The 14,193-nt window shown below is 32.6% G+C and overlaps 1 protein-coding gene across 2 annotated transcripts in view; it reads right to left on the bottom strand.

The window, feature by feature from the left end:
• Positions 1–13,078, bottom strand: part of LOC144840987 (uncharacterized) — a 37,445-nt gene extending 24,367 nt beyond the window's left edge. Inside the window, exons 1-16 of one of the 2 annotated variants that reach the window (XM_078697102.1) lie at positions 12,929–13,078; positions 10,061–10,192; positions 9,081–9,235; positions 8,372–8,564; positions 7,710–7,823; positions 6,920–7,033; positions 6,363–6,476; positions 5,476–5,589; positions 4,854–4,967; positions 4,047–4,160; positions 3,627–3,740; positions 3,120–3,233; positions 2,460–2,573; positions 1,890–2,003; positions 1,422–1,535; positions 182–295 (exon numbers count right to left, since the gene is read on the bottom strand). In XM_078697102.1, coding sequence (XP_078553228.1) covers positions 182–295; positions 1,422–1,535; positions 1,890–2,003; positions 2,460–2,573; positions 3,120–3,233; positions 3,627–3,740; positions 4,047–4,160; positions 4,854–4,967; positions 5,476–5,589; positions 6,363–6,476; positions 6,920–7,033; positions 7,710–7,823; positions 8,372–8,564; positions 9,081–9,235; positions 10,061–10,192; positions 12,929–12,995 — 1,915 coding nt within the window. In that variant the 5' untranslated portion in view covers positions 12,996–13,078. The remainder of the gene's footprint in view (positions 1–181; positions 296–1,421; positions 1,536–1,889; positions 2,004–2,459; positions 2,574–3,119; positions 3,234–3,626; positions 3,741–4,046; positions 4,161–4,853; positions 4,968–5,475; positions 5,590–6,362; positions 6,477–6,919; positions 7,034–7,709; positions 7,824–8,371; positions 8,565–9,080; positions 9,236–10,060; positions 10,193–12,928) is intronic. The other variant, XM_078697103.1, reaches the window with a different exon arrangement.
• Positions 13,079–14,193: the final 1,115 nt, after the last annotated feature.

The following is a 14,193-nucleotide window of genomic DNA, read 5'->3' as shown; positions in this document are numbered from 1 at the left end:
ACTGGAGCATACACGAGCTCCGCTGTACGCTGAGCCAAGCGACATGAATAGTTCATCATTTTCGTCTAGAAACCTGCATTACCTGCCTAAGTCCAAAGTTGTTGTATACCAAGCTTTTGATATGTTATTTTCTTAAAGCCCAAGCCTGCTGCAGTATATAAACAACTGTTAATTTTCTTACTTATTTCACAATGTATGCCTTCATATCCAACTATACACACACACTGATATCCATTAATTCCATCTATACACTGTCCATTATTTTGACATGGGAAACTAGCACATTCATCAATATCTGAAAAAAAAAAGAAGATTATTTACAAATTAAAGTTATTTTGGTTTTATTTTATACTTTGTAAAGAAACAGAACTGAAATCTTATTTTCCATTTTTAATAGGTGTTTTGCCATTTAGAGAAACAGTTTATCAAAATAACTACTCAACATGTTTTATTTATGTATTTGATAAACACAAATAAGAACAGTAGAAACAGATATGAAAAAAGGTCAGAAAACACAAAAGCGACAAATCTCATTATGACTCAAAGATTCAGTAATTTCAAACAGGAAAAAACAAAGTATAATACAATGAAATATACAGATTATTATATAAATCCAAAGGCAAATTACTGAGAAAATGACAATGCTGTGGGTATCAGTGGCTGGATCTCAATGGAGATACAAAAAAAAAGCGAAAAGCTAAATCAAAACGATAAGTAAAACAGCCAGAAAAGTTAGCAGAGCTTTCGGGCAACACTAGCCCTTCATCAGTGCAGATTAATATATATATATATATATATATATATATATATATATATATATATATATATATATATATATATATATATATTAAAATATTATTGACTACCTAAATTTAAGTTTCAATATTAACCACTATTAAGCTGTTTTTTAATGTTCTATTCCAAAATTGTTTATATCTACCAAGCTATCTTCTTTGTTTTCTAGCCTTACTATTTCCACCCTCTATTCACTAGCCTCCTTTATTTTATTTCTTTTATTCCAGTTCACTAAGACAGCACTGCTTATTATACTATCCAATTAGTACGCTCACTTGCACTGATGAAGGGCTAGTGTTGCCCGAAAGCTCTGCTAACTTTTCTGGCTGTTTTACTTTATCATTTTGATTTAGCTTTTCGCCTTTTTTTTGTATCTCCATTGAGATCCAGCCACTGATACCCACAGCATGTCATTTTTTTCAGTAATTTGCCTTTGGATTTATATATGTATTAATATATATAATTAATGAATTAGCAACTAGAAAATTCTATTTTAATAGTATTCTTTTATGATAAATAATTACTTGACCAGTCTCTGATAAATATCTGTTAGTGTTATGTTTAGTTTCGCCAAGATCTAGGACATGGACAAAATTAACATTAGAGACAAAAGAAAAAAAACATACTGATTTCACAAGTTGTTCCAGTGTATCCAGCCACACAGACACATGTGTAGCTGTTAACAGCATCAATACAAGCACCCCCATTTTGACATGGCATGCTCGAGCACTCGTCATCGTCTTAAAGGAAAAAAAATCTTGAAATAAATACAGTCCATAAAGATTAAGGCACTTCCATTGCTTATTTGCTATGTAAACCATTTGCATAGTAAGGCCTGTTTATACTATACACAATAAAGCTTGGTTCGCACTAGGAAGCAACGCAAGGACATAAACGAACCTTTGTCGATGTTATGGCTACGAAATAATGGTTCCATTGTCTTGACGGCTTTGCCACTCAGTTTGAATAATCCATCACTTGTGATTGGTCAACTCACTTATGTTGCGTCTACGTCCTTGCGTTGCATCCCACCGGGAACCAAGCCTTAACGATGACCATAAATATTTGAATCAATAAAATTGGAAGAAACTTACTGTTACTGCATGTGACTCCAGAATATCCGCTGGGACATTGACAGAAAAAGCCGTTGATTCCATCCAAACAAAAACCTCCATTAAGACACGGCATACTTGCACACTCATCAATGTCTGCAAATTAAAAGCTTGAAAACGTTTTGCCACCAACAAAGTCAAGAAACCATTACTAACTGCTATACATTGAAAATTAACTAAGCAAAGTGTCTTTTCCCAAATAAAAGTAAAGGCAAATAAAGCGTTGATAGAAACCTTACCAAATTTCATTTTGAAATGGATATTAGAATAGAACTTAAATGTTGTTGCATTTGCATTATATTTGAATATGCAAATTTGTAAATAAACAAATTTGCATATTCAAAACAAAACACTATACATACACAAACCACTACTTCTACAAACATGAAAAAAAAAAAGAATTTTTTAATAAAGAAATAATAGACTAGATAGATAAGAATAAAGCTTCAATATATGTAAGCCAAAAAAAATAGTTTAAAAAAATGGTAGAGCAGCATTTTTCATTGAAAGAAAGCATTCATTATTTTATGAAATAATTTTTGTAGAACTAACTAGTTTCACAGAATGTTCCAGTATATCCAGCTGCACACTGGCAAAAGTAGGAGTTAACTCCGTCCAAACAAGTCGCTCCGTTTTGACAAGGTGTTGAAGCACATTCATTAATGTCTGAAAAGATAATAAATGATGACAGTGATGGTCTCAAACAGTCTAGGTAGGCAAGGGTAACATTATTAATTTGAATAATGTTTGGTCATGTGACCAGACATCTAATGGATTTTCTGTTTTTACTCATTATGAAATAGGTTTTTCCCTCACGAAATCTGTATGGAATGGAATATTTACTCTGGAAAATTATAAGTTTAGTTGGTAAACATCAGTGCAAAATATGAGATTATAACTTTGAGAGTTCTATTAATTCTCAATGTTACTGTGGTATGAAAAATACTGTACAACTACTACAATTTAAAAATATGCATTATGACCATAAAACCTTTAAAAAATCTACCTTATGTATACGCTAAATATTAACGTAAAATTAACCCTCTAAATAATCTTTCTCTTAAAATAACCAAAAAAAAACAACAGAAAAACAATATGCATAACGATTTTAGAAAATGATAATAAAAAAAAGTAGATTCATTCAAATTTATTTATTTAGTAGAGTTACGGCAAAATAAATATAAATTTACTTTAGTATACTTTTTTACTTACTAACATCGCAGTTAACATTAGTCCATCCAGCTGCGCACTGACAAATATAGCCATTAACACCATCTAAGCATGTACCACCATTAGCACAAGGTGAACTTCCACATTCATCTATGTCTGAAAATGAAAACCATTTTTATTTGACACGAGGTATAAACAAGCCACAAGTAAAATGACGATATTGTAAAATTTAAAACAGGAAGCATGTGTGTTTTTTTGCGTTTTATCATAATATATCTTAATATACCACTTCAGTCACATCATTTGGTAGCAAATTAATATATCGATAAACTACTTACCACTTTTTGGTACTAGCTAACATTAAAAAGATTACTTAAATATTACACCTGGGTGGAATTCTAACTTTTACACAATGGTAACACTAACAACTCACTCATATTTTTGTAAGTATAGGAATAGGTTAAGTAAAGTCAACCTGATCCTGTTGTTGCAAGTAATCACATATATTTCTTTGTCCTTAGATTATCATATACTGCAAATTATACTCACTGAATTCACAATTGGTTCCCTCGTAACCTGCGAGACACATACACGTGTACATATTCACATCATTTTCACAAAGTCCACCATTCTGGCATGGCCCACTTGCACATTCATTAATATCTATAAAGTTATAAACACCAAACGTAATCATCTTAAATATTATACTATCAACTATTAATACTATATTCATTTTAAAACTTGCTAATTACTGGAGGGATTAACTATAATTTATTGTGCTTGTAATCTAAGTCAAATTTGAAGTAGAAAGAATCATGGCCAGGCACTATGTCAAGATTTAGCCATGGATCTTAAGATTGTAAGGCAAGTCTGTTAACCACCAGGCTACAGCATATGGATGGATTGCCATAATAACAGCTTTTATTGTAGTTTTTGTCATGAAAAAGCAAGAACAACTGGAGCACTTACCACTTTGACAGTTTGTTCCTGAGTAACCAGCAAGACAGACACATGTGTACTGATTGTTACCATCAATACAAAAACCACCATTTTCACATGGGTCAGGATTGCAGTCATTATCATCTTTAAAAAAACAAAGCTTAATACTGTACTACAGTTATACTCCAAAAACCCATTGAAGACAACCACAAATTAAAATCTCATACAATACATATCAACCTTAACTCTTTCCGGATATAAATAATATTATTATTGTTTTAGGCTGTTGTTTTTACCATCGTTATTTTTTTCTTTTGGCCTTTGTGATAAGAAATTACACAACCGCCTTAATTTTCCCCAATTACTTTATCCTACGAATTAACTAGAATAATGTAATATTCCGAACTCCGATTTATTAAAATGTTTCTTGCACATTTTTAAAATGTCCGTTTTGATAATTTCTTTTCTTTTGTACGGTAATATTTAGTGTATTTACTTTAAGCATAGTTTACTTCAACCATTTTTTCCAGGCTTCTTATGACATTTTAAAGAATAAATAAGCGATTTCAAAGGCTTGATCAGTTTTGGCCTAGCCGGACCTGTTTTGGCTGCTGTTTCAATGCCTGGACCAAATTTTGGCCAAAGTCTTCTCAGATAAGGACTTAAAACTGAAGATTCAGTGTATATACATCTGTGTGTGCTCACGTGCACTTTATAGAACCCAGTACATCTTTTGAAATTTGAGGAAAATATTGTCATTTAAATACAAATCAAAGACTTAAAGTACTATAAGTGAATATTGTAAAACCGTAACAGAAAAAAATTATTGTGACTTACTTATCTCACAATGTGTTCCACTAAATCCAGTTACACACACACACACGTAGCCATTTATACCGTCATTGCAAGTACCACCGTTCTGGCAAGGGTTACTGCCACACTCATCAAAATCTGATGATTAAAGCACTTACAACATAATACTACTGTTAAGACTGCGGATACTTGTCTTCTTTTATAGAGTTCAAAGGTTAATTAAAAATAAACAAGTTTATCCAGTTTTATAAAATATTTTAATATTTATTGTATGCATTATAATGTTATATGAACATTTTTCTATATTATATATATTTACATAAGGTAACAAGTGTGTAATAATTGATAATGTCTTGTTTAATGTTTCCATTCACTGATACCAACAACATTGTCCTTTTTCATTAATTTGCCTTTGGATTAATAATGTAATTGTCACATTTTGGTATTAACAGTTTTATTAATTTCCAAAACTAATCTTGGTGACATGTGCCACAAACATGAAGTATGATTGTATGTTAAGATCATTGGAGGAGTACAAACTATGAATTGTGGATTGATTGATTGATTAAAGGTCTGTCGTGTCCATATATGGGCACATTACATTTTTGTGTCACATAAAGTGTAGACAGAGCTTATAAGAACGTACTTGTTTCACAGTTGGATCCAACAAATCCAGGAATACACGTGCAGGTGTAGAAGTTGATCTGATCATTGCAAGTTCCACCATTTTGACATGGAGAGTCCATACATTCATTGATGTCTAACAAAAACCAAAATATAAATAACAATTTAAAAAAAACATTTATACTTTCAGTTTAATAATAGAGTAGATCTATAAGTAGATGTAGTATCTATAAGTAGATGAGTATCTATAAGTAGATGAGTATCTATAGGTAGATGAGTATTTATAGGCAGATGAGTATCTATAGGTAGATGAGTATCTATAGGTAGATGAGTATCTATAGGTAGATGAGTATCTATAGGTAGATGAGTATCTATAGGTAGATGAGTATATATAGGTAGATGAGTATCTATAGGTAGATGAGTATCTATAAGTAGATGCGTATCTATATGTAGATGCGTATCTATATGTAGATGCGTATATATAGATAGATGAGTATCTATAAGAAGATGAGTATCTATAGGTAGATGAGTATCTAAAGGTAGATGAGTATCTATAGGTAGATGAGTTTCTATAGGTAGATGAGTATTTATAGGTAGATGAGTATATATAGGTAGATGAGTATATATAGGTAGATGAGTATATATAGGTAGATGAGTATATATAGGTAGATGAGTATCTATAGGTAGATGAGTATCTATAGGTAGATGAGTATCTATAGGTAGATGAGTATCTATAGGTAGATGAGAATCTATAGGTTTATTAAGCCTATTAGAAAATTATGAATTCACTATTATTACACCACACTGCATACTCACTAATTAATTAATTAATTTAATTAAAGCCACAGAAATTGAATTACTGTAGTAACTGAAACTTAAATATGAATTTGGTAGTACTACAATACTCACCATCTGCGCAATCAGGTCCGTCCCATCCTGCTACACAAACACATGTGTAGCTATTAATGCCATCTGTACAAGTACCTCCATTCAAACATGGAATGCTCAAACATTCATTAGTGTCTAAGGAAAACAATAACAGAAAAATTATTTGTAATTGTAATTGTATTGTGCTACATTATGTGCAACTATTATAATCAGGGTACCTTGCGATCTCTTCAGGTATGCTAGTACAATAATGTTGTTGCAAAGGTCTCGACATTGTAGTGCTAGCTTCTTTCACTTTTTTCGAAATTCGATATATATGGCCTGATGTGAAGATTTAATTCAAGTGAAAATGTTTTAGTCTTAAAACGATTATAGACAATGTCTTATTTAAGTCAAAGATGCTCTCCAGGTGGATTAGTAATTAGTCAGTACAGTTTATTTTGGTTTTTTTCTGGTACAACAAAATAACCCTTGTTCACAGAATGCATCAGAAATATAATGCATATTTAGATAGTGTTTGTAGCAAGTTCTTTTGTGTACAATGACAATAAAACAAAACAGTTCAACTTAATACTTACTTATTTCACATAAACTCCCTTCAAAGCCTGGTTGACATGCACATGTGAAGGTGTTGACACCATCAATACAAAAACCCCCATTCTGGCATTGATTTGGATTACAATCATTGATATCTTAGAGTAAATAATTAAAAAGCCAAATTATAAACAAAATAAAGACTCACACAAGGTATAAACCACACCGAGCTACCATGCTCATCTTTCGTGGTATTATCTTGGGCCTACTGTGAGCACCACTCTACAGTTTGCAGCTAGATAATTATTTATAAGCATGAATGATAGTAAAACAGAAGAATGTCAATGAAATAAAGAATCTCAATGTATATTTATGAGGTACATTTCTGTATAATGACAGACCCTCTTGGAAAAATTAAATTATCGGGAGATATTATAAAAGCATGTCCAAACTGTAGAGGGCGCTTTAGTAGAATAGAAGAAGGAAGACCAATTAGAACATTGAAAAAATATAAACTACAAATCATCCTGCCCTAAAGCTCTGTCAAAAAATGTGCCCATATATGGGCATGATGATGTCATATCAGTACCATATTTGGCATATCACTACCATATTAAGCCACTTTTTTGTCAAACTAGTTTGATAGTGCAGACAGAGCTTAATGTGTTCTGTTAAAAAACAAACAAACTGTAAGATGGAACACATTATAGAGAATTGTATAGCATAATGGAGTTTTTGGGTAAGCAAAGTGGCATTTGGGCAATTCAAATATACAAAATACATTTCAAAGTATAGCAACTCATGATGAATGTCAATGTATTAATGATTCCTTACTAATTTCACACAGAGTTCCTTCATATCCTGCTGCACAAATACAACTAAAGGCGTTTTCCAAGTCTACGCACACTGCTCCATTCAAACATTGGTTGGGGTTACAATCGTCCGGATCTGTTAAATAATTTCAAGTTAAATATCATACTACATTAACAAAACATTGGTCCTCGGAGGGTTCTTAAACTGTCTTTTAAATTGACATGGCAGTTTACACACTAAATAGAAAAACACCTTCAAACTTCAAATAGGCCATTTTGCGATTTTAATTAATATTCAATTTATTATTTTCACAATATTATTTAGTTTATATACGGACAAAAAAACCTGTTAAATTTAAGCTGAAATCTGACTTCCAATGGGCTTTTGGCTAATATAATCTCTATGTATAATCTAATATAAGGCCGTGTTTCGCAGTGTGTGTAAGGGTATGTGGCACAGTGAGTGTGTGTTGATTCAATGATCATTAAGAGCTATATAAAGCTCTGTATACACTATCAAACTAGTTTGACAAAAAAAGTGTGATGTGCCGAAATATGGTAGTAGTAATAATATGACATTGTCACCTCTATATACTATATATCTATATGGCCACATCACATTGTTTTGACACATAAAGTTTGATAGTGTAAACAGAGCTATATAAGATTGGAATTGTAACATACCTGCAGTAAATGTTATATTAAAACCGACACCTAGGATGTTTCTGTCAGTTTCGAAAAAAAACCATGCATCACTTCCTTGTATCACAAACTCATATGGTACTAGATCACTTCTATCCCCATCCAGCTCCACTCTATCAGCTTGACCAAAGTCAACTATATAACCAGGGCCATATGTAAGGACATCTTTATCCGCCTAATAAACAAAGAAAAATATATAACCACAATCATTGTACTGTACACTGTTTTTAAGATATATATTGCTGAAAAAGCCTAATTAAACATAGAAATTAAAAATGATGTGCCAAAATTTGGCAGTGATATAGTCATATATGGTAGTGATATGACATCATCATGTCCACATATGGGCACATTTTATGTCACATATAGTTTGATAGCGTAGACAAGGCTTTAGTGTAACAGCAATATTATATAGCCAAAAATATGCAAATAGTTACTAGATAGGAAGTTCAAATATAAATATACCAATTTGTATTGGTTTTTGGTCACTATGTTACAAAATGTTTTTTGTTACACCAATTATAAACATATATTATCACTGCAGATAAAATGTAAAAAAGATATAAATAGATGGTTAAAACATTTAAAATTGTATACAATTTTATTATTATAAGGTATTATATATAATTATACATATTACAGATAACAATTTGAAGAGATCCATATATAAACAATTCATTAAAAAAATTACCTCAGTGTTGAATACGTTCATTGTAAAGGTTATTGAACGTGCACCGTGTATACGAACAATATAGTGACAACTATGTCGGTTATCATACATGCCCGGATAATTCGGTGAGGTGATTTCGCCGGGTGCAGAAAAATAGTTGTTGCCACAGTCTCGCCCTGAAAATACAAGAAAACTAAACAAGTTTAATTTTAAGTTTTGTTTGTAAAAAATTGTATCAATAATGACAGACTTGAAGATGTATTGTCCCCCTTAAAAAAATAATATTAATAAAAAAAAATGTAAATACATTTTTGTTGAATATGCCATTTTAATGTAACATTATAGTTATCCAGTTTGACAAAAAATCAAACAAAAATGTATTTACCTGAAAAAACTGTAATTTAAAGCAAAAAAATGGTCAAATTGGCTGCTAGCCAAATAACCATTTATTTTGTCATTTTATAAGTGAAAACATTTTTTTTTTCTATGGAAGTGTTTAGCTTTATTAAAACTATAAAACAACATATTCAATGTCTGATTTTCATTTTCATGTTTTTGGAGACACCTTTAAAGAAAAGTCATCTTTTAATTAACAGAGTAAATTTATATTTCATCTCATTTATCTTGGCTCAAGATGTCTCCATAAAAACACAACACACACAACCAGGTAGAGACAGGATTTCTAAAAAGTGAAACTAATCACCATCTAGTAGGTCTCCTATTGCACTGATTAGGTTAAAAACCCATTTTGAATATACAGTAATTGGTACAGAATCTCTCATTCATTCTGGTAGTCCCTCCCATCCACAAGGATATATATAAAACAAAAATAAACTTTCCTAAGCAAAAGGGTGCACAAATTAAATTCCATCCATCGAAACTGGCCCTAGATGCCATAAAGACATTTGGCAATAAATGTTCTCAGCACAAGAAAATTATCAGACACCAAGAACATTGGGCTACACATTTTTGGAGATGACGGTATATCGAATCATACTTACGTGTGTCTGACTCGCAGTTCTGACCAGCAAAATCACCAACACACTGGCATGTGTACGATCCAGATCCTCCATCACCGACACATGGAGCCCCATTCAGACAGGGATTATCACTAGCTGGACATGATGGTGGATCTAAAAGAGAGGAAATTTGTAAGAATAGATACAAAATAATAAGGCGCTAATAAAAAAATAAATAATACATGTACTTATCCCCTTTGTAAAATACTAAATAGAGATGGGGAATTATGTTATGTTAGTCAAGTAGGCTCTTAAAATAATTCCATAAATCAAGGGTTTACATCTGCAACACGGCACTTTTTAATCTTTAGATGATTAAATTTAAAGTTCAGACGACTAGCACTAGCACAATATTATTAATTACAAAATAATCAAAATAAAGCATGGGCAATTTTCTTTTACCTAATAGACAAACAGTTAAAAAACAAATTGGACCAGACCACTAGCCTAAACCATGTGTCGACATCTCCCGACTGGATCCTGGATAGTAGTAGGCCTAGCCTATCTAGACCTAGAGTCCCCTCTCTCTCTACTACTACTACTAGCCTAGGCCTAGCTTCCTTCCTGGCTGGCTAGTCTACTAGTCTAGTAAGCCTGGCTAGAGTGGAGTACTAGACATAGCTAGGTAGCCTAGCCGGCCTAGTGTAGTAGCAGACCTATTGTTTTCATTCGGATATGTCTTCCCTTTAAACTAGACCTATTAATGCACACTCTGCCATATAGACAATTCTATTACATTTATTAATAGGCCTAGAGAGAAAAATGAACTGTTGAGTGCCATTATTGCAAACTTGCAGTTCAAATGTACCGCTCTCTCCCCGTCGTGCTCGCGCGCCGCCGCCGCCGGCGGCGGACGTATCGTCGCCAGATCTGAGTGACGTGTATGTGTGTGACGTAACGACGAAAACTCAATGTGTGATTGGCCAGTAGTATCAATCAATCAAAGTGAGCGAATACCACATACAGATCATGATGCATTACAACACATTTATACCATTAATTTGATATGAAAATAGGGGCCTAGTAACAACAATGACTGATGGAATGCTAATTATCCTCCTATATTCAATATACAGACAATTAACTCAACTTAACCTATCAATTCAAAGTAGGTCTAAGTCTATATCGAGGGCTGTTGATTTATTTAGTAGGCCTCCTATTAAAGTATTCACTAAATAAAATTTAAAAAGTGGTAATGCCAATATTTTTTAATGCAAATCAAATTGGTGAGTTAGCATAGAGAGCTATTCCAACAATTTAATACTTTAATAATTAAATGGGAGTGTCAGAAAACTATTTATTTTTTCATTTTTATAGCACAAATATCCATTCAATCAAGATTACACAGGAGTGCATTTGCCTCAGAATAACCCCGACTTTTTTAGTCACGACGGGCAACGCGATTAAAACAGTTTTATATGCTAGCTGCAGCTCCAGTTGGTTTGTCTCTTTCGTAGATTTGCTTGTCAGCTTCTATGATAGCTCATGAGTTTTCCAAAAATTACGAATTAATTAAAAAAAGATGTTTTCCTTACAAATGTGACTGGTATAAATAAATACACCAACACAATTATAAGTAAGTCGCGGCTAACATTGTGTAACATGCTGCGCTATATGGGAAGGTGGCGGACTACGAAGGCTTGTCTTCAGAGCTCTCTCCTTCTATTTTTATACCTCCATGACCGACTACAGTAGGCTATTCATATAATCGACGTTAAAACTGCTTTTAATCAATTTGATTAAACTTTGCTAAGTATGCAAGTCAGCAAAAGCTGGCATGCATGAGGCCCTCTACTGGGCTACCACCACCATCACCGGGTATTCAGCAATTTATTTTGTGCCTGGGGCGGATTGCTATAAACTCCCCGATTAAAGCCGGCTTTATCAGATAGACGGTCTATCTAAAGCCACACCTGTTAGACCATTTCATTTGTTTGACCAAAAAACCATAATGTAATAATATGCAGCGATGAATCAGTCATGGACTGCTAAAGTAAATATGATTACTATAACTGCAAGAATCAGCAGTTCCATGATCGTAACTAAAATAAATTTATAATATAAAATATTATTTAGGCCTAAACGTGTACATATACAACACCAATTATCTATACAAAATAAATTAAATTAAATACGCAAACCCACAAAAGAATCGAAGATAATTATCGAGAAGGAAAGAGTCAATAGATGATAAAAGATGAGGAAGAGATTCAGTAACAGCTAATTGACGTAATGAGAAAGGTAATTGAGACCAAAGCTTAGGGAAGCGGTTTATAGAATTACGAAGTGCGGAGTTCGAGAAAAGAGTTCTTCAGTCTATGTTGAATTGGTTTTATTTATAACCCTTTCAATCTTTAACTTAAATACTCGAGTCTTTTTAATATCCAATAAATTTACAAATAGAAGGAAATTCAATTATTATTTTTTTAAATGACCAATATTGATGACGATCGACAATGCTACAAAGTTTCTTTCTTTGAAGTGAAAAGTAAAACTGTTTTATTTTTATACCTCCCTCATCAAAGTTCATTGTAAGGAATGTACTTGATGTAAGAACATTTTGGAAACTATTGCTTTGGTTATCTTGAAAACGCGTTTTCATATTTAAAAGTTATTATATTTTGGCTAAGCAAGTTTGATAATTCTGACCCTTGATCGTCACTTGTGGCGTTTCGTTTTCATGGCAGTGTCTTTAGCCGAGAGAAGACGACTATTTACCTTGCCCAACTGTGTTTTTTTTCGTTCGGCTTCTTAAAGACAGTAGGCCAAGATAGCATTTAACTTGAATTTCATGGTAGAGCAAAAGATTAGAATAATCTAAATGTCGGAAGAGACATTCGATATACTCACCAGCTTGAGCGTCCGTGTGCCATACAAACAGGAGGACACTTATTAGAATACTTAGTGAAATCTTCATTCTGCTAATATGTTCCAGAATCACAGAAAGCACTACTACGCAATGACACGATGATAACCCGGTCTTTCAATTATATTCTTACTATAGATATGGCCGAGTGAGTTCTATTCGATATCATTCGCTACAATAATTTAGGGTGTGTATCGAACAATAGACGCCTTTACAAAAGGTTTTATATTGTTTATTTCAAATAAAGGTACCAGGCTAGCTACGGTCTTTTTGTTTAAGTTTTAAACCACCTACAAAGTCGTCAGAGCATGGCACTTCATTTAGGTACAAGGTAGAAAAATGTCAGAAGACACAATGCACGTCACACCTCTTAACCATGCTAGACTCTTTGAAAAGAAAGCCCTAAAGTACGTCCTTGGTTTTAAATAACACCGATTATTGAACTATAAACTTTAGCATCTTATGAAACATCCTGTTCGCATGTTCCTTGAGTACTTAGAAGAAACAGAATATAAACCCATTGAAATCTTTTAGAGCACAATGTCGTGCATTATAATAGGAAGCTTTCTATTTGTGATAACCTAGAACTATTAAGTATTAGCACGTCATGTTAATTCATTGCGTATGCTTGGTTTTTAAACGTTTTTGTTATTTCATTTTTTTAATTGATCATAATATATTGAAAAAATGTCGAACTTTACATTTCTGATTTGTATAAGTTAAAAAAGTAGATCGGGAAATGAATTTATAATATCAATTCATCATTATTGTTAAATGTGTTTGTATACTGTACTTCCTTTGTAGGCTAATTCAAAGAACACCTACGCGCAATAAACAATCAATGTACATACCTTACAAAAGTGTCAGGAAGTGTAAAGAAGGTATTATCAAAACAAAATATTTTTGTTTCAGACTTGTTTTAAGCCAAAGCGTAAAGCTTGGTTCCCACTAGAACGCACCGCAAAGACGCAAGCGTGTTGACCAATGACAAGCGAATAATCCATCGCTTGTGATTGGTCAACTCACTTACGTTGCGTTACGTCCTTTTCTTGCTTAAGCCTGTTTTCCTGTCGACGTTATCTTCACTTCCTAACCCATGCGCTTCTTTTAAACAAGTTTAACAAATCAAAATTTAGAATAGAAATATTATGCTGGTGGTGTGTTTTCGTTTTGTATTGAATATTATTTTGTTGTGTAACTGTGCGTCAAACTAAACTGACATTTGTCAATATCATTTGTTAACTGTTAA

This window comes from Antedon bifida, chromosome 4 (genome assembly GCF_963402885.1).
Source record: "Antedon bifida chromosome 4, ecAntBifi1.1, whole genome shotgun sequence".
Classification (NCBI taxonomy): Eukaryota; Metazoa; Echinodermata; class Crinoidea; order Comatulida; family Antedonidae; genus Antedon; species Antedon bifida.
This window is presented reverse-complemented; position numbering and strand designations above follow the sequence as displayed.